The sequence below is a fragment of the Oryzias latipes genome, chromosome 19 (genome assembly GCF_002234675.1).
Source record: "Oryzias latipes chromosome 19, ASM223467v1".
NCBI classification, from domain to species: domain Eukaryota; kingdom Metazoa; phylum Chordata; class Actinopteri; order Beloniformes; family Adrianichthyidae; genus Oryzias; species Oryzias latipes.
Genome location: NC_019877.2, coordinates 2,094,243 through 2,114,884, shown reverse-complemented (window position 1 = coordinate 2,114,884; position 20,642 = coordinate 2,094,243). Strand labels below are relative to the sequence as shown.

General features: G+C 45.8%; 3 protein-coding genes across 3 annotated transcripts; 1 reads left to right on the top strand and 2 right to left on the bottom strand.

The window, feature by feature from the left end:
• Window positions 1-1,328: 1,328 nt before the first annotated feature.
• On the bottom strand, window positions 1,329-7,734 carry LOC101165181 (cold shock domain-containing protein C2-like). The gene is made up of 4 exons (XM_004080118.4): window positions 6,788-7,734; window positions 2,944-3,250; window positions 2,149-2,271; window positions 1,329-1,988 (listed from the first exon to the last, which is right to left on the bottom strand). Exons 2-4 carry the CDS (start codon window positions 3,147-3,149, stop codon window positions 1,826-1,828), a joined length of 492 nt encoding a protein of 163 aa, XP_004080166.1. The 5' UTR covers window positions 3,150-3,250; window positions 6,788-7,734; the 3' UTR covers window positions 1,329-1,825.
• Window positions 7,735-7,857: 123 nt separating this feature from the next.
• Window positions 7,858-17,137, bottom strand: aco2 (aconitase 2). Its single transcript, XM_004080117.4, has 17 exons — window positions 17,021-17,137; window positions 15,910-16,046; window positions 15,563-15,821; window positions 15,084-15,176; window positions 14,854-15,012; window positions 14,537-14,687; window positions 13,483-13,587; window positions 12,459-12,550; window positions 11,879-11,984; window positions 11,642-11,799; window positions 11,496-11,569; window positions 11,308-11,419; window positions 10,959-11,237; window positions 10,691-10,882; window positions 9,288-9,420; window positions 9,095-9,216; window positions 7,858-9,028 (listed from the first exon to the last, which is right to left on the bottom strand). Exons 1-17 carry the CDS (start codon window positions 17,054-17,056, stop codon window positions 8,891-8,893), a joined length of 2,346 nt encoding a protein of 781 aa, XP_004080165.1. The 5' UTR covers window positions 17,057-17,137; the 3' UTR covers window positions 7,858-8,890.
• An 881-nt stretch (window positions 17,138-18,018) lies between these two features.
• phf5a (PHD finger protein 5A) lies at window positions 18,019-20,185 on the top strand. The gene is made up of 4 exons (XM_004080115.4): window positions 18,019-18,142; window positions 18,416-18,439; window positions 19,753-19,919; window positions 19,997-20,185. The coding sequence occupies exons 1-4, from the start codon at window positions 18,091-18,093 to the stop codon at window positions 20,084-20,086; spliced, it is 333 nt and encodes a 110-aa protein (XP_004080163.1). The 5' UTR covers window positions 18,019-18,090; the 3' UTR covers window positions 20,087-20,185.
• Window positions 20,186-20,642: the final 457 nt, after the last annotated feature.

Here is a 20,642-nt window from a genome sequence, read left to right as displayed (position 1 = left end):
CGCGATGACTTCTCTTTTCCGACCGTAATCAGAAACACACGGGAGATTTCCTCGGGGTTCTCTTTTCCGTTCTGAACCCTCAGCCTCCAGAGTTTGTTAAGAAAGACTCCAAAACTTTTGGGGGAGACACCTTCTTTTAATTTACGGTTCTCCGACAGTCCCCCAATCCGCGCTCACAGGAGAGAGGGGGGCTCTCTCCTTACACACACACACACGCAAGCACGCGTGCGCGCGCTCACACACACACATGGTCCCCATCATACACGCCCCCCAAAGAAATAAACGGCTTCTAGACTGCTGTTCCATAGCAACGGTGTCCCGCTCCATTAGTTACCGTTTGCGTCTGGACCGGACATAACAGCGGTTTCCAACTACGGTCTGAAGCCTGAGGCTGAAAGGTAACACGCTGACAGCAACATCAGCACAAAAGCACCTTAATAAGTCATGTGATCTCAGTTGGTGGTGTCCTGAGTTGACGTCACTGACGTACGACTCTCATTTACTGGGGAATATCCGATTTGTCTGCTTACATGGCACACGCAAATGCACGTATCCGATTCGTATCCGATTTATTTCCACATATGAGAGAGGCCTGTATCCGATCTGAGAAAAACGGAATCCATGCGCTTTTGTCCTGCTTACACATTCACCTATCATATCCGATCTGTGCCACATGAGAGGAAAAAATCGGAATTGGGTCACTTGAACAATGCAGTGTAAAGGCGGCCTAAGAGCCTTCATTAGAAACTCCATGAAGCTGTGGAAACCCACCATTGAAGCCGATGGCAAGCCACTTGCACAAGCGTCCATCAAATGTGGCATATACAGTGGAGGATTTAGCAGTTTGAGGGACCCCAGGTGAACAATAACATGAGGTGCTCTGCAGCGGTCCAATTATTTTTTTTTATAACCCTCCCACGCCCTTAGGCTGATTTGAGGGTCCCCTACGCTCTCTTACCTTTGCTTTGTCTAGTTTTTCCGTCTTTCAAGGACACACACCAGTGAAAATTCATACTGGAAATATATAAAGACGTCTTTCAGAGAAGTGAAAATTTTTAAACTTAAACTTAAACTTTTTAAACTTTTTTAAAAAACAGAAAAAGTTCCTTCCACTGTCTCTTTTATTGATTAAAAACCACTATTGACCCTTCTGTGTCCACAGGTGGACAATGTGTCCAGAGTGCTTCGGTACATCCAGCCCACTGGGGAGGACGCAGGATGCGTTTTTCAACTTCATCCAACGCAATGAATTGATAAAGAAGATCAACGATGGCCTCGACCTGCTGAAAAAGGACAGCAAAAACAAAAGCAAGGATCCTGGGACGATCTGGTAAGGGATTTTGACATTTATGAAACCAACAATTCCTTTTGTTTTTTTTAGATTTTTAGATTTGTTGGCAGTTTCTCATTGACATGTCCTTTTTCAGGACTTCTGATGAGTCCGAAGCAGAAGAACGTTCATCACTGCGGCGACGTCGTGCAGCTGAAAACTTCAGCAGCTTCGAGCGCAGCTTCCCTGTAAAGAACACACCTGCGCTCCGAACGACCTTCCACGAGCCCAGACAAGCCAAGAACCTACAGCATCCATGCGAGTCAACCCCTGCATGGGGGCATGTGACTAAGGCTTAAACATTTCTTCCCCAAAAATCAGCAAAGTTGCAGTTGCATCCCACAGTTCAGTTCCACTTTCCAAAAACGTCTGTGTTCAGAACTCAGCGCTGACATTTAGACATTCAAATAAACACATTCCAGGCTTTCTTCTGTTTTCACAAATCCAATCGGACCTACATCCCCATCTGCCGTTGCAGCTGCCACAGATGCTCCTTTAGGAGCTGATGACTTGACCCGACCAGGTCTCGTGCTTAGTGCCGGGCTTCAGGTGAGTGATCACCACCTCCACCGCCTGGAACTTCCGGTTCTTGGGAGGGATGGGACACACCTTGTAGGTGACCTCGTCTCCTTCCACAGGCACATACTCCCCTTCAATGCTGAAACATTTCCCAAATAATTTTAGACCAAGCTCAGAAAAATTTTCGTTGTTTCATGGTTATTATTTTGTTATAATATTGACACATTATTGAGAGACCAGAAGGAGAATTGGAAGTAGGTTTACGTTACAGATAGTGTTGAGGAACTTGTTCCACTTACTCAGAGATGTGAACAAAGATGTCCTCCCCCCCGTGGGAGGGACGCAGGAACCCATGACCCTGAGATCTGGAGAAGTTCTTGCAAACCCCCTTAAATACAGGACCTGATCTGGCACGCACAGTCCTGCACACACACAACAACACACACAGTTTTATCTGTTTTTGAGTGCAAAGGTATGATTAAAAAATATACATTTATTGAAAAACATTCCCACAACACTTTACATTTGTTCTGTTTTTTAAATTGTTTGGATTTGTCTTCAATTTGGAAGTTGTGCAACAAACCCAGAAGTTCAATCAGAAAACTTTAAGCACATTTTCCTGTTTTTGGTGTGTTAGATTAAATTATTTCTAACCTAAGAATTGTGAACACAGCAGTTTTTAAACTGTGATTAGATGTGACTGGTCATCTTTTTGCCAGGTATATATATATTTTTAAACTTATACTTCCATTAATAATAATTAAAATAACTTTTTTCCCTCTAGATGAGTTAATACACATTTGAAGTCAAACATACTGTATCTGAAAACACTAGTTTGTTCCTTGGAATCTTAAGAGAGCAAAAATACATTTTTTTCAAGTAAAAATTGTCTTATTTTCTGTCGTACAAGAAAAATAATCTTATCAAGAACATTTTTCAATTGCAAATTTAATTTGAGAAATCATAAATGAGAATTCTGGGTAAGACCATTTTTTAACCCCATTAGCAAAGAAAATTTTTTCACATTTGAAGAGTTTGGACTTATTTTTTTCCAAGAGTATTGGGTGGGGGGGTCACCTCGGGTTCGTACTCACGCTGAGTATGTGCGCGTGCGTTTGGTGGGGAGTGGGCTCAGCGGCTCGCCAGGCTGTGGCGGTTTCCTCTCCCGCTCCCAGACGCGGCTGCCCTCCCTGAGGAAGGGGAAAGAGATCTGCAGGGGGGTGCGGGGGGACGTCAGGGGCAGCTGGGCGTCCGCTGGCAAGGGGGAGTCCTGGTCTGACATCTCTGATTCTTTGAGCATCAGTTTGGTTCCCTCCAGAGACAGAGAGGAGGTGATGGAGGATCACACCTCCTGCATGATGGAGAGGAGGAGCTCCAGGTGGAGGAGTAAAGGGGAGCACCCTAAATTTAAGGTGCAGGAGAGGAAAGAACAACACTTTTGTTTACCTCAATTCCCATCAATCTGTGCTTCTATTGTAAGATTTTTAGATCATTTTGTCATGCCAATTTTCTTTTCTTTTTTTTATCCTTTGGATCAACATGCTAGTTTACATCGACAACAGTCATGCTTTACTCTGTCTGCTTTTGTCCTAATAAATACTACAAATCCACCTTAAGTGGTAAAAAAATAACAATTTTAAACCATATTTTGCAAGTATTTATTTCAAATTAAAGTCTAAAAAATCTGTTTTTCCCTCTGTGGGTAAAAGGTTTTTTTTTTTTTTTTTTTTTTAACCTTGTCCTGTCCAACAGCTGGGCAAACAGATGAGAGCTGAGGGCCTCTTGTGTTGGACATATTTTATTTTAACAAGAGGGGTTATTAATCTTCAGACAAACCAGAGGTATGTCTGAATAAACCCCTTTTGTAATTGAGGCCAAACTTTATTAATTTCAAACATGTTTGAAGATCTTTGGTGTTGGACCGGACGGAAAAGGAAAGAGGGGAAGAAGAGAGAGGGACGTTAGAAAGAGGGGGGGAAGGAGGGTGATAGTAGGAGGGGAAGGGGGATAAGACCATGAAGCAGCATAGAGCAACAAGTTTACTGGTTGTTAATCACCATGGTAAGGCTCAAATGCAGTACAAAAAGGGCGGAGCCTGTCCACACACACACCCAAGTGTCAAACACACCTGCTAGTTGCAAAAATGTCCATCTGTCGACATGTACACAAAACAGATAGTGCTCACACGCATACTTATGCCTTAAAACCAACTAGTGTGAAACATTTCAGTCATTCAGTCACGCAAACCGCCAGTGCAAAGGTGAGCCAACACCCGTGCTCAGGTGAGTGCTCATGTTCTTCTAATATGGATGGTGGAATGTGTAAAGAAGGAAGGAGAGCGCCCAGCCATCCCCACCCCAAGACCCCCACCGCAGCAGCAGCGGCAGCCGGAATCCCCCCCACGCCACACGGAAACCGGCAGGGAACAACCGCCGCCCGGGCGACCAAGCCCGCCACCCAGGCCAGGGCCAGCAGGACCGCCGCAAGGCCCCCCAGAGCCAGAGAGCAGGGAGGCACAGAGGGAAAGAGAGGGCCGCCCCGGCCCAACCAGGAGAACAGCCCCCCCGCCGCGCCGGGAGAGCCCAACGCAGGGCCCCACCGGAGAGGGACGCCCACAGCCCCAGATGAGCACCCCACCACCACCCAGGAGTTCCGGGCATCCCCCCGCCCCAACCCCAGGTACGAGCCAGGACCCCCCAAGGGAGACCCGCCCCGCACTCCAGGCAGCCATCCGCCCGGCCCACGGTTGGTCCAGGGAGGAGCAAGGCAGGGGCCCGCCGCCCCCGCCCAGGAGGGGGGAACCCCGGGGAAAAAAGAGGGCCCACAAGGGGTGTTGTAAATATGGCCCGACCAGGCTCGGCCACAGTTGGAAGTTAGGCGGGGCCCAGCGCTCAGGAGCAAGGACCAGAACCCACCCCCCAGGGACACCAACACCCCCGGCTCAGATGTAATGTGAACCCCCCCACCGCGCGGAGAGAGCACCGCCGGGCCCAGGAAGCCGGCACCCCGGGGACACGGCCGCCGCTCCAAAGGGGCCCGTACCCCCCACCAGGGAAGAGGCAGGGGACAGATGGTCCTAGGTCCCACCTTCCTTGCAAAATGTGTGTGCGTATATGTGTGTTTAAGAGGGTGTGTGTGTGCATGTGTGTGTGTTTATGTTGGGATGTATATATTGAGGGGGGAGGGGTGTGTGTACTAAGGGGGGTGCAGTTAAAATTGGCGGGTAGGGCACTAAGGGGACATCTCCTGATTACTCACAGTGATGTCCCCTCACCCTCCCCACCAAGGGGCCCTAAATGTCTAAGGTGCGGTTAAAATTGGCGGGTAGGGTGCTAGGAGGACATCTGCTGCTTGCTGGCAGTGATGTCCAAGCACCCCCCCTACCAAGGGCCCTACATGTCTAAGGTGCAAATAAAACCGAAAGAGGGGGGGCCCACTCCATACGGAAACCATAGGAGGGGGGGCCACTGCCTAGTAAACCCCCCCCCCCAAGGCTCATCGCAGGCTAATCCCCCCACCCCCTCACCCTATTATGAGGTTATATGAGGAAGGGGGTAAGTTGGGGACAGCTGGTAGACTGTCCCCCGGTGGTCAAACAGCTGTCCCCCGCCCCCCCCCCCAGCAAGGGGGCCAGGCCCACCCAGCCCAGGGGCCCCACCCCCGGAGGCGCCGACACCCCAGGCCCAGCACCACCCACCCCACACAGAGGGAGAGGAGCCAGAAAGCGCCGGCCCCCCCCGGAGCAAGCCCAGGCCCCCACCCCCAAACGCCGGCCCTAGAAGAGCTCTGGTCAGGCCTCGACGGGACCGAGGCAGCCAACCGGCCGGGGAAACCGCCGATGGCCTCAGCGGAGACCCCGACCCGGTAAAAGGTTTTTGATGTACTTCATCCAACACTTTTCAAGAAGTTTAACAAAAGGCAAAAACATCCATAAACATGCTGCTCCTTCATTTTATTTACTTTGTGAGGTTTACATCAAAATGCATTTTAATGAACTTCAATGGAAATAAACTAAATTGGCAACAAATTTAGTTACGGAAACCTATTACAACTATTAGGGGAAAACAGCTGCAACTTCAATTTTTTTTTCATTTTTCGGATATTTATAATACATTTTCAAAGGATCCCTCTAATTTTGAAAGTCACCGGAAGTGTTGAAATGACGTCATCGCGTACGTACGTGCTGACACAAAAATAATGCTGGTGCTTTAAACGAGGTTTTCTTTTAGTCCCATGGGAGAAGTAAGATTATTGGTGCTCTTAATAAACTACGGTTTCTATCCTTTTTTAATCTAACTATATATTTATTTTGTTGTAACTTTGCTAAATGTTTAATATATTAGAACTTTCCGTCACTTTTGCGGATATTTGAGCTAATTTGAGCTTTTTTCGGTTGAACTAATTTATCTTAAGTATTCGCCTAATATTTTCTGCTAATTCCCTCAGATATGTTGGATTTTAAAGTAATGTTTGCTGATATAAATAAGAGAAAAAAGACCGAGTTCATGGCAGAGCGGCTTGTGTTTGGAGACAGTGGTCCTGATGCTGAGGATGGACATCCCTGATGATGGACTGACAGCAGAGATCATGCAGGAGGCACCAACAAACACCGACAAACTGAACTCTTAGGGTGATTTTGTGGCCGAATGGAAGAGGAAGAGGAGGAGGAGGAAGGAGGTCTGAGGAGGCAGACAAAAGGCCAAAACGCCTCCACGAGGAGCATCAGCAGCAGCAGCAGGAGGAGGAACGCGCGCTTTACGCACAAGAAGGCCTTTAATTCTTAAATCAGACGTTTTTCAGGAGACGATTTCGACCCAAAACTAGATCCGCGAGAGAAAATAGTCCGCAAAAAGACTCGGTTCGGACCCCCGGCTCTACAGGCGGGTCTTTCCAGAACATTCCACAGAGTGATGCAAGGCGGAGAGGAGGCTCCGGTACCTTTCAGAGGGTCAAAGCTCCGCGAATCCGGGCGGGTCAGGGAAGGGGGTTCGGTCTGAGAAGAGCCGCGAGGCGCCGCTGGGGTTCTGGTGGGGGGGCTGGCGGGCTCCGTACACCTGCAGGGACCGAACCGCGCGGAGGAAGGAACGGGTCACCGACTCACGGTCACAGAAAGCGCAGATCCGCCGCCGCCCTCTCTGGACGGAGCCGGGGGTGTCGGCGTGGATGCGGCGGCGCTCAGGCGGGGCGGGGCGGGGTGGGGGGGTCACACCAACAACCCGACAGGCTTTGTTCTGAGAAAAGCTTCCGCTACTGAATCCAACATGTTTGTTTACCGCATAAACAACAGATGATCGCAGAAATAAACAACAATCTGATGTTTTGATCAGAATAATGTTGATCCAGAGATGATCAGAAGTTATTCTGCTGAAAGACGCCGGTTTACGTCCAGAACATTAGTTTCTTTCAGTTTAAAGTGTGAAATAAATGTGACATTTGTTTCATGAAGTTGGTCAAAACTTAAACTGACTGTAATTAAAAGTTTTTAGTTTTATTATTGAAATATTTTCTAATTTAAAGGAATATTTGTGACCATTATTCTCATTTAAATCGCCATGACCAGGTTTTTTTTTATGCCAAACTATAATTATGTTTCCAAAGATCCAAAGAAAAATCAAAGACAAACACTTGTTCCTTTTTATTAACTAAGAATAAAAAATAATTAAATTTAAATAAATACATTTTCTCCAACATGACAAACATGTTGACTTGTTCTTAATCTATCAAAGTTTAAAAATTGTCATATTTTGATAGTTCTCATAAAACATTTGAACTTTTGTGTCCTTTTATGTATGTTTTGAGTTATTCTTTATGCATATATGAAATTAACCTCATTTTTATCACTACTCAACATTATTTTCACGCGACACCAGGAAACATTTCAAGAAATCGTCACAACTTAAAAATGGAATAACTAAAACAAATGATCTGTAGAGTTTGTTCACTGGAGCCACTTAAAGTTTGCATTTTAATAGTTATTTTTGAAAAAGCAACAACAAAATGCAACCAGATGAGATCAGTGATTTTTATTTTACAACCCGTCTGTACTTCTGTAACACAGAGACGATGATGTGGGAGAAAAACATCCAAATGCACACAGACACTTGACACGACACGACTGACGGCTGCAGCCTTCATCTGGTGCATTATGATGGCAACCATTAGGAAAAAGAAACTTTAGTTCTTTAACAAAGAAAAACTGCTTTTCCTCTACTATAATCCGCTTTCATCCTCTCCTTTCAAACAAACAGCATCGTGTCTTTCAAAAATGGCGTTTGACCCCACAAAAAAGGGGTTTGACGATAAACGTGAACCAAATGAGCAGAAAAACGATTCAGACTGGACTGCAGAAGAATAAATAAAGCATGGAAGTGCTTGATCTTGTAAGGAACGATTGAAAGCAGGAAAAAAAATGAATAAAAACAAAAATATGGGTCCATTTGTTAATAAGAGAGTGAAAAGATGGGAAGAAAATAACCTTTAACGCAGGATATAAATGCAAAAATATCCATTAATGCTCTCTGCCAGAAATACAGATCATTTATAATCTATTTCAGTAAATAATTATGTTAAACAATCAAGTCATTTGATAGAATATTTAATAATAATGATTACTGACAGATATAAGCTGATTGTTGCTTTTAGAAGAGGATTTTGGTTCTGCTACCCGCAGTACCTCCCTGCAGCCACTAGGGGGCTCCAGGTTAGAGTCTGTTTAAATCAGAAGATCCACAGATGCAACCAGATGACTGAAGGTGTCAGAATGAAGCGTGTGCAGCTACAGGAAGGAGTGCTTCTATTCTGTGGTCTGTGCGCCTCCTTTGTGTTTTTGGAGCAGAGCGTAGAACCGACCGCCCAGATCACATTAAAAAACAGCAGATGAATGAAAATCGAACCGAAGAACAGGCAGCGTTGTCGCATCATCAACGTTAGCTTGAAGCTCAGAAATATTCCTAATTTGTTCCTACGTCAATCAAAGCTTCAACCTAATGAAACCCTCATTTACATTCTGAGCCACCTTCCTAAAACTGAAAGAGGTCTTCCTCAGTGGCGCTGGAGCTCCTTCATCCTGTTGAGGGCGGAGCCGGCGCGGAACCACTCGATCTGCGTCTCGTTGAAGCTGTGGTTGAGCTGCAGCGTCTCCTCGCTGCCGTCGCTGTGCTTCACCAGCGCCGTCAGAGGCTGCGAGGGAACGGCGGGTTAGAGCGAGATCTGTTGACGGGTCGCCGCGCCAAGCCCCACACTTACCTTTCCCGGAGCGAAGGTTTTGAGTCCTCGGATGGAGATCTTGTCGTCGGGGCGGATTCGGTCGTAGTCTGAAGGGTTGGAGAACGTGAGGGGCAGCAGGCCCTGCTTCTTCAGGTTCGTTTCTGAAACAGAAGACGTTTCAGAGGGAAATGTTCCCACCGGGACGGGAATCCCCTCCTAAACTCCGCCGTACCGTGAATTCTAGCAAAGCTCTTGACGATGATGGCCCTTCCTCCCAGGTGCCGGGGCTCCAGCGCCGCGTGCTCCCTGCTGGAGCCCTCGCCGTAGTTGTCGTCCCCGACCACGACCCACGACAGCCCGTTGGCCTGCAGAGAACCGGGAACAGCAGGCGGTTCAGTCAGACCAGCTGGGACAACAATCTACTGATGGACAGATGGCTTTTGTTCTCCTGTTTCTGTCCCATCAAATCTGCTTCTCTTTGGATTTTTTATTAAAAGTTAGCTATAAAGACCCCCCGTCTGATCAAAATGACATTTTATGTTCTTGTGGCATTTTCTGTCATGGGGGACACAAAAAGAAAGTTAAGTTCCTTTTTTTAAATTGTTGTAAATCAGGAGCAGAAGACAAAAGACTTTGTGATTTTGTCAGAAAATACGCTGGGGGAGCCACAGAATCCCTGCTCTGAGCTCTCAGCAATGGGGAGGCCTGCTCCGCTCCATTCTGATACATCAGAGATCCATGAGCGGCTTTGTTTTCCTGGTCTGACCTGGAATCTGGATCTAAACTGGACGGCTGGATGGATGTGATACTGCTCCAGTAAAGTCTGGTAGGACACAGCTGGAGCGTAGACAAAGGGATGACAAGAAGTGTGTGTGTGGGGGGGGCTTACTCTGTGCCAACGGTCACGCCCCCACAACTCAGGTGGATTTGTAATGAACACCTGCCGCTCTGCAGGAATTATGTCCCAGAAAACGACAAATTTCTTTTTTTTGGCTAAAAACGACAACCGGCAAATCTTCGAAAATAGATTTTAAAAACCAGAGCGGGGCTTTAATGATGCATAATTAGTCAAATGTTGGGCCGTCTGGTCCGTGAGGGTCGTAGAGGGGAGCGGCTGCATCTTTAGGGGAGCGCAGGTGTGTCCTACAGTCCCTCTTGAGGCTCAAAGGACGTCATGAAAACGTAACGTACCATTGTCGTCGTGTGGTACGTGTATCGTGAAGTATTGGTAAGGATTCTTGTGACGTGCCGTGATGCTGCCGTATCGTCGTACGCTGTCCTTACGCCACATTCTAGTCGTTAGCAAGGTGCGAGTTCTGGGTCCTTTCTGACTGTGCGTGAACGCTGCGTGCACGGGGTGTGCACGTGATACTACAGCGTCCACACAAACTAGACCTCGACTGTCTAATTCTGCAGGATTTGGGGGGCTGAAGTAATGACATATCTGTAGTTACGTGCTGTTTAAGCCGCGCCCGTAGGAAATAGGAACATTTTCTCTCTGCAGCTTTGGGATGTTGGTGTTTCCTGCGGGTCCCATCCAGGTTTGACCAGCTGGTTTCCGCCCCGTACGGGCAGTTGGGACTAGTTTAGTTGAAGCTTCTTTCTGATGAGACGCTGCTGCTCTGGAAAGCTCACCTTGTAGTGGCGGGCCACATCGGGGACTCCCCCGTACTCCCCCGTCAGGTGGTTCTTGAGCTTGTTGATGCCGTCGTTCTCGCTGTTGACGGCGCCGATCAGCATGTTGTTGGAGATGTTGTCCAGGTGACCGCGGAACTTGAGCCAGGGCCCTGCGGCGCTGATGTGGTCGGTGGTGCACTTCCCCTTCACCTGCAGGGACAGGAGGCGGCGTGGGTGCGCAGCGGCGGCGGCGAGCACCTGAGCGGCCGCAGGCGTCTGGACTCACCTTGATGAGGACCTGCATGTCCTCCAGGTCGTTCCCGCTCCACTTGTCAAAGGGCTCCAGCAGCTGCAGCCGGTTGCTGGACGGACTGACGTTCACGTGCAGGGCGCCGCCGTCTGGGGGCGGGTGCTGGTAGGTGTCCTGGCCGGGGTCAAAGTCCCTGGCGGGAAGCTCATCTCCAGTAGGGGCCTCCAGCTTGAACTTCTCTCCGTTGGGGGCTGTGAGGTAATCGGTCTCAGGGTTGAAGTCCAACGTGCCGGCGATGGCGAGGGCGGTGACGATCTGCGATGGAGGGGGCGCGGCTTAAACGTGAAGCAGAGACGTGTGCTGTGGGGGTTTGGAGCGGGCTCACCTCAGGAGACGTGACGAAGGCGTGCGTAGCGGGGTTAGCGTCGTTCCTGGCGGTGAAGTTCCTGTTGAAGGACGTGACGATGGTGTTCTTCTCTCCCTTCTTCACGTCGCGCCTGAGAGCAGCAGCGGAACTCGCCGTCAGGGGTGGAAGTTCAACAGGAGTCATGTGACCGAAAGCGGCGCAGATACCTGTCCCACTGTCCGATGCAGGGTCCGCAGGCGTTAGCCAGGACCACCCCTCCAACGTCGCTGAGGATCTTGGTCTGCAGGAGGACAGTTCTGCATTCAGTGTGCGGTCAGACAGACGCGGCTCTTTGCATTTCTGTGGCGCTCACATATCCGTCTCTTTCGATGGTGGCGCGGATCTGCTCGGAGCCGGGGGTGACGGTGAACTGGGCTTTGCACTTCAGGCCTCTGTCCAGAGCCTGCTTGGCCAGCGAGGCGGCGCGGCCCATGTCCTCGTAGCTGGAGTTGGTGCAGCTGCCGATCAGACCTGCAGGGGGACAAAGGTCAGCCCCCATCGTCCTCGCGTGGCTCAAGCGCAGGCGACCTCCTCCGTCTGAGGCTCTCACCAACTTTGACCTCCAGGGGCCAGCCGTTCTTTTTGGCCACAGCTCCGATCTCAGACACGGGGTGAGCCAGGTCCGGGGTGAACGGCCCGTTAATGTGGGGCTTCAGCTGCAGAGAGGAGCCAGATGGAGGTTACAACATTTTCAAACACATCAGGTCAACTTCAGAGAGGATAAAGACCACGAGAGCGGAAGCAGCAGATGCCTCCATGTCTGCCTGCTCTGCTTTGATCCTTTATTTCCATCTGCATTGATTGTGTTTGACTTGGTTTTGTTTGAGCTCTTTCTCTGCGTTGTATGTTCACCATGATGACATCAAAAAGACAAAGTTTGTCTTCCAAACATGAGAGAACACCATTTCTGTGTCCCTGAATGTGCCGCATGGGCTAAATGCTAGTCCTGATTAAGTTTCCACCAAAAGATGGAGAGTTTTGGAAGAAGTGGGTCATTAAAATTCATTTTATTCCTGATCAGATCCTGATGGGAGCAGAACTGTCCCTGTTCTGTTTGTTGGCAACGACGTTAAGTCTTCTAAATGCCCTCAGCTTCTAAAAAGAGAATAATTCTTTAGGAGAACACAAACCTCGTCCAGATTGAGTTCAATGAGCTGATCGTACTCGCAGCCTTCATCTGGAACCAGCAGGTCTTTGTGCTTCTCAGACAGTTCAGCGATCTCTGCAACGAAACGCATCATTACAGATTAAGAACAGACGCCTCGGCGTCTGTCTGAATTCTGCCCTGAATGCTCATTTAAACCTGAATGAAAATGTCAAAGTGTGTAAAGTTCATTTAATGAAAAGAGTTTTTGGCTTTTCATGACTTTTCAATCATCAAAAATAACTTTAGCAAGTCAACAACTTTGTTTTGTTAAATTCTAAAACATCTACAGACTTCCTGTAGATTAACATTTTATAGATGGAATGGAACCCAAAGCTTTATAAACATTTACCCTATTTTCCGGACTACAAGTCGCACCGGAGTATAAGTCGCACCAGCCCAAAAATGCATTAAAAAGTAGAAAAAAACACATAAGTCGCACTGGACTATAAGTCGCATTTTGACGGGAAATTTATTTGACAAAATCTGAGACCAAGAACTAATAACTTGCACAACCTCATATGACACAATCATAGCAGAATGTTCATCTCATAATTTCACAGTAATTCTTTCCCACACATTACTAATATTCTGTTTTCATCCTGTATTTGTAGAAACAGTTTTCACTTTTATTGCATTTCTGAATCTATGAAATCATTGGAAAATAGAATATTATGTTGTTAGCCTTCAAGATCTTACTGTAAAAAAAACTTTGCTGATTCTCTGAGTCACTTAACATACTCTTAACACTTAACATACCTCATACATCAAATTGACCCAGGAACATCATCTCTGTTCCTCACAAATGAACATAACAGGAGGATTAACAATGTAATTATTTCAATTTAGTTCTAATATAAGTCGCACCCCTTGCCAAACTATGAAAAAAAGGGCGACTTATAGTCCGGAAAATACGGTATTTGTTCATCTATTTTGCGTGACATAACCCGGTCTGTGGTCTATAAAGGTTGCAGATGGCTGAGATGCCCCACTGCTCCCTGCAGACGTACCTGCGCGGCCGGTCTTCTCCAGGTACGTCCTCATGCGGTGGTTATACGGGAAGACGGAGGTGGTGGCTCCGATCTCAGCTCCCATGTTGCAGATGGTGGCCATTCCTGCACAGCAGACCAGCGAAAGGGAGACGGAGCTTTAGGAGAAACTCCTGAGAGCTCCAACCTATTTCCATAGTTGATGATCCTGGTTTTAGCTCAAATCTAAAAATTTGAGTCGTTTTCTAAGACATAGTTTCTGCAGAGCGGCAGGAAGTCATGAGTTGGGGCAGACCCCCCCCCCCCCCCCCCCCCCCCCACACACACACACACTTCCCATCATTCATCTGTTTACGCTCTCCCACTAGCTCACGGCCCATTTGCTCCACAGACCTAACATGACCGGTCAGATTCATCCAGACGTTAAAGTTCTGATCCAGATTCCAGACGAGGAAACAGACGTTCATGGATCTGATGGTCTGCAGATGGATCATCAGAATGGAGCAGAGCAGGGAGCTTGTGGCTCCGCCCACAGTATTTTCTGACAAATACGATGTTTTTACTTCTTCATCTGGTTTGAATAAAGAAATACTTGGACATGCAGCTTTAAGCTTAATAGTTTTTTTACGTTTCCTCCATCATCAGAAAAATGCTACAAGATTCTTCTGATTCTGGATTCTGCACAGGAGAGACGTCGTTTCCAGACCAGAACAGAGTGAAACTTTATTTACTTTTCAGGAAAGACAAACGGATAAAAACAGCAGCGTGAGGTTGACATGATAACCTGAAGAGGCTAAAGTCCTCAAGCGGAGTTTCTCATAAAGTTAAAGAGTAAAACAAATGAAAAAAAAGCTTCTGCTTTACAGCTCTGACCCGATTTAACCTCTGCTGCTGTTTAACCTGCGTTATCTGACTAAGAGGAAACCCAACTCAACCTTTCAAAATAAGACACATTTATGCCTATTTCAATTTGATAAGAAAAATGGCTAAAATACAGACTTATTTTTCACATTTCAATCTGAAATCTAAATTGAAATCAAGGATGAGGAAACGGAAAGAGTCCCCGCCTCCTGACCTGTGCAGGAAATGGAGTCGACTCCCGGTCCGTGGTACTCCACGATGGCGCCGGTTCCCCCCTTCACGGTCAGGATGCCCGCCACCTTCAATATGACGTCTTTAGGAGACGTCCAGCCAGAGAGGCTGCCGGTCAGCTTCACACCGATCACCTGAAACGAAAAACAGATGATGTTCCCCAAATCAACTTTTTCTGTTGGCGTCCTCCCTCCCATAGGCGAGCGGCGTCCTTCTGGCTAAAGGTCATTCCAACAAACCCGTCGAGCGACTCGTCCAGACAGAAAAAAGATGGAAGTCTTTTTTTAAAATTGCACCAACTTTGGGACATTTCAGCTCCCAGGGAATTCCCGCCATGACGTCCACAGCATCAGCTCCGCCCACTCCGATGCAGATGGCGCCGAGCCCGCCCCCGTTTGGTGTGTGGGAATCTGTACCAATGAGCATCACACCTGGGTAGGCGTAGTTCTCCAGGATGATCTGTGGAGACAAATCCTCTGTTTTTAAGACTGTTGCACATCGTTTCCAATGTAAAGAAATCCCTCTCTTACCTGATGGATGATTCCAGAACCGGGTTTCCAGAAACCAACTCCGTATTTCGCTCCGGCACTGGACAGGAAGTTGTAGACCTCTTCATTCACTTCCTGTCAGACAAACATCCCCCCTTTAGTGACTTTTTCTGTCCCGCAGCAGATCTGAACTGCAAAGTTTTCGTTTTTTCTTCCAGCACCTTTAAGCAAATAATGGACCCCCGACATTTATTAATAAACTCCCCCAGTACCCGGTGAAAATAAAGTTTAGGTATTGTGAACGGCCCCCTCCTAAAAACAAATGACATCACAGATGAAACCATTTGAAAAAAAGGGAATGTGGTTCTAATGCCAAGGAAATCCAAAAATGTACGTTTCTCAAATTGTCCAAAATAGACATAAAGCCGTCTTTCTTATTAGACAACCAACAAATAAAAGATGGAGATGAAACTGCCATTTTAAAATGACAAAATGATGAGACTCCCAACCTCCCTCCTCACCTTGGCTCTGGCTAAATCGTTCACGCCTCCGCTCTGCGCTTCGATCAGATGGTCGCAGTGGATGGTGGACGGCACGGCGACCCGCGGCAGCCCGCTGCTGATGAACTGCAGCATGGCCATCTGCGCGGTGGCGTCCTGCATGGCCACGCGGTCGGGGCGGAGCCTCAGGTAGGTGCGGCCGCGGTCGATTTCCTGATTGTGGGGGTCGTCCAGGTGACCGTACACGATCTTTTCTGACAGGGTGAGCGGCCGGTTGAGCCTGAGGAGGAGCACCCAGGTTTCAGGAGGACGAAGGTCGGCGAGAACCGAGAGACGGCGCCGGAGATGTGCGGAAGAAAACAACTCACCTTTTCTGCACAATTTCCACGTTGGACTGGAGCTTGTCATAACCGACGAAAGAGGTGGGCTCAAAGCGGCTCATCGCCACTTTGGCTCTGTAGGCTGCTGCCACGTGCAAACGGCGGACGCCATGGCCCAGAACCACCTGAGGACGGCACGACCAGCCTGTTCAGAGCAGGCGAACAAAGGCCGAGCAGAGACCCTGCAGATCTCTGAATGACATGCCCCATGCTCTGGCTCAGGTGTCATATGTCAACACCCCCCCCCCCCCCCCCCACGCACACACAAACACACACACACAGATCACAAGGTCCACGCCCACAGAACCAATCCCTGAAGCACTTCTCCTGCAGAAACACTTTCCCCATTTCACATAAAACAGTGAATAAGAACAGAGGAAGAGGTGAATTCTGGGAAACATCCCCAAACATAAAGCCTGTAATGACGTCACTGCACTCTTCACGGTAACGGTGTAAAACCGTTAGTTTGATCTGACAGATGGTCACGAGTCCAAATCACGTGATTAGTTTTGTTCTGATCAAACGCTCTGAATCGGATCTCAACTTGTTTTTGTCTAAACGGATCAAAACAAACGGCCTTCATTTCCGTTTATCCAAACAAATCAAGTATGGCGCCGGAATCCAATCAAATGTTTGCATTTCAGACTCCTCGTCGTCATAAAATCTCCCACTGACAGCTTGAGTCCGTTTTCTTCATCTGAAACAGCCGCTCAGGCGCCTCCAGCTGCTGTCCAGCCGCTCCGAGCTCTAACCTTGCGGTTAACCTTGTTACCTCCAACCAAAACTGCATCGCTAAACCTTAGCCAGACTGATTTCATTGTTTAACAGAGAATATGTGAGATAACATACTAAAAACGGAGGCGTTATAGGGCAATAATATGCTGGGGTCAAGCTGGTTCTCGTCTCCTGGGTCGGGTGCGTTAGGGACACGATGACCTGCCAGGCAGCTAGCTAGGAAAAACCTCTGCGTTCATCCGTTAGCTCTCGGTCTTTTAATGAGACCGGGAAACTGTACACGAGATGTTAAATCTTTTCATGCAAATCGACACTTCGCTGCGGGGAAATTCACACTTAAAAATCACAGTTTTTAGGCTCTTACCTGGAGCCGTGCGACGGTGAGACAGTAAGATGCCATTTTGTTCACTGACAAAGATGTGAGATCGCCGTGACGTCACTGATGTATAAAAGCTTCTTTCTTCTTCTTTGGTTTTTCGTCCAGTGTCGTATTTACTGCTGCCCTCTGGTGGAAAAGCCTGGAAATACAGCTGAATTTTATTTCCTTTCTAAAATGTACATGTTTACATGGAATAAAATATTAAAGAAATTGTGTCAATATGTGACAAAATGTGTCATCAGACTCATAAGAAAAATATTGGTCGTCACATCAGCAGATCTAAAAGAAATAACGCATTGCTTGAATTAAATTTTCCATACATACAGGATATTTGCATCATGTTTTCAATTCAATGGACTAAAAGTTTAGGTTTGTAAAATGGTTGTTAATCATTCATATGTGCTTGATTAAACAAAATAAATATAGAAATATGATGGAAATGTAACATTTTTATAAATTAATGAACAAAGTTAAATAAGCTAGATTTTCTGTTCATCAAAAAAGTTGCGCAATAGTTAGAAAAAATTTTATTTCTTCAGCAAGGGTATGCATTGCACACCAAAGTACATTTTTACTCAAGAAAATTTTAATTTGATGAACTGCAATTAAAGTTCTCAAACAGGTAATTTCCTCCTCAAGCTGACATGTTTATTTATAAAGTAACTCTCTCATAATTTTATATATTGTTCTGGTTTTCAGAAAACATTTTAAAAAATGAATTTAAAACAGAAAATTTCATAAAAAGGTTTTAAAAATTGGAAATGTAGCCTATTTTAAAAGCAAAAAGGGTATTTATTTAAATCTAGTATTTATAAAAAAAATGTAAATAAATATGTTGGTAACATTTTTTATTTTTACATTTTCAAAACTTAAATTAATTACTTTCATTATCTTAAATATTATAACTCGTGTTTATGTTTTATTTTGTAATTTAAAAAATAAAATAGTACATGCTTCTGTCCAGTAGGTGTCAGTATTGGCCATTTAGCTGCTTTTAGCTTCCACCGACACGCAAGAAGAAGAGTCAGCGGAGCGTTGGGTTGTCGTTAGCTAACATGGCTAAACATCACCCAGATCTGATCTTTTGTAGAAAACAAGCGGGAGTTGGTAAGTTTTTACGTAATTATTTGTTTAGTGTCTGAAACCTTAAAGTTCGTCGCAGGTAATTTGACACATTCGTGGTTTACTTTCAAAGGTTTAGCGCTTTGTTAGCATGTATGGCATGGGGTTTCAATGAGACTGTTAGCATGGTCGTGTTAGCCTAGTTTTGTGTTTGGAGTCGACATGTCTAAATACCTAGTTTTTTCTATTTAATTATTTAAAATATTAATCCCAAACTGTGTAAATTACCTTATTAACTGTATCTGTTTTCATCACCAGCTATCGGGAGACTTTGCGAAAAATGTAAGTTTTTTTAATTGTTTAATGCTATCAAACGTTCAAAGAAAGAGTGCATGTAGATATCATTTTATAGGTAATATTTATAAATAACAAAAAAAAAAAAAACATATTATAAAGTGATTCTTTGCGTGCGGCCATCCCTGATTTGTTCTTCTTTTTTTTTCTGCACGGGCCTTTAATGTTTAATGTGAGAATTATTTTCAGAATAAAAGCCCTCTCTAGTCTAGGAAAAAATACTACAATCCAAAACTTTTCCATTTCTAGAATTTAAAACAAGAAGCTTTCAATGTGAATGGAGTCTAAACTCATTTGTACTTAGTACTTTAAGTGGGAACATAAAGCAGAGTGAAGAAAAAGTCCATTGAATTCCACAGAGGTTTTTTTTCCGTTTGTTGGAAACAAAACCGATACAGTTAGGTTTGGAGGTGTGAGGGGCTGTAAAGGTAGCGTGAGTGCACACAAACAGATGGGTGATGGGAAGGGGGGACGGGCATGCTCCACGCTACCAATCTGCCCACAACTCATAGGTGTATTTCTAATAAACTCCTGCCGCTTTGGAGAAACGACACAGCTTTTGGAAACGTTATGAAAATATTTCAATAGAGGATCAGAGTGGGACTTTAAGCACGGTGGAAGTTTATTGTGGTTTGGGCCTGCTTTCTGACTGAAGCATTTGAATTCCTGCCTCGAAAATCAGTACACTTTTTCTAGATAGAAAATCTAGAATGAAGCAGTCTGTAAAACTAAATAGGAAAGGATGCCGTGGAACATATAGATATGACATTAAAGATGTCTTAAATTCCCAGTCTGGAAGTCTGGTCAATAAGATGAGATTCGAAAAACAGAAGTTTGATAAAGTCCTTCATACAGATGCATCAAAGTTATTATGTCAGTCAAATATTGCTTTAAAAAAAAAAAACATCAACCCAGAGTTCTGAACTATTGTAAACAAACTGTGTTGGCCAATTCTTATCTGTTTATCCTCTTCTCTCTATTGTATCTCCTTCCTGTCTGCATATAGAGCAACACAGATGTTCTTGATCAAAAAACACGAACGATCAGCTGTTTTCAAGTCTTGAGTTTAGTTTTAAATTTTAAAGCGCTTCGAGTTTTAAAAAAAAAAAAGTTTAATTTGATGTATCTGTAAAGCTCTTTGCTGTCATTTCATCAAAGAAACTAGCAGCAGAAACTCAGGAAGTGAGATGCAGCGTCTGACCGTCTTCTTTTACAAAAATAACTTGTTTTAAAGTCTGACTTTAACAATGTTTAAAAGACGGCAGAGACCAACCAGACTGTCCCTGATCTGCTCCTTTCAGGCGATGGGAAGTGCGTCATCTGTGATTCGTACGTGAGGCCGTGCACGCTGGTGCGCATTTGTGACGAGTGTAACTACGGGTCCTATCAGGGGCGCTGCGTGATCTGCGGAGGCCCCGGAGTGTCTGATGCGTACTACTGCAAAGAGTGCACCATTCAGGAGAAAGATGTGAGTCTCTGGGCTCCAGGATCGGCCCTTCGCTGAAATGAACCAATGTTTTTACCCTTAATCTTTTTTTTGTGCAGCGGGACGGATGTCCGAAAATCGTGAACCTGGGCAGCTCCAAAACAGACCTGTTCTACGAGAGGAAGAAGTATGGCTTCAAGAAGAGGTGAAGAAGAAACCCCCCCGGCGTCTGTTAGGCTTTCCTTCTCGTTTCCAAACTTCCAAGAAAACTGTTTTGGTTTGTGAATAAAACTCACTTTTGTACTCCAGTCTCTGTGGCCGTTTGACTGAATAATCCAGTTTTAAAGCGTTTTTTTCTTATCGTTTATACATGGAGGCTCTTTTCTCTCATTCAACCTTGTTCCTGTTAGGTTCCAAGGAAGATCCAGGTCGTATAAATGCAGCCTAAACTTTTCTAGATGGAAGAAAAGTTTCGACATTTTCCTAAAGATCTGAGGAGCTTCAGATCTGGAAGTTTTGGTTTGTCTTTTCTCGTCACATTAACCTGAAATGGAGACAACAGGGAAGAAAAAAACTAAACATTTGAGAGTTCAGTTAAAAAATTAGGGATTTGAGTCCAACAAAATCTACATTTTACTGATCAAAAGTGAGGAAATGATGTATTTAAAGACGTATAATTCTGACTTCTCCCGTCTGAAAACAGGACAGCCTGATTCCTGGTTCTTCAGGATACAAATGAATTTATTTAAATCAGAAAAGTAATTG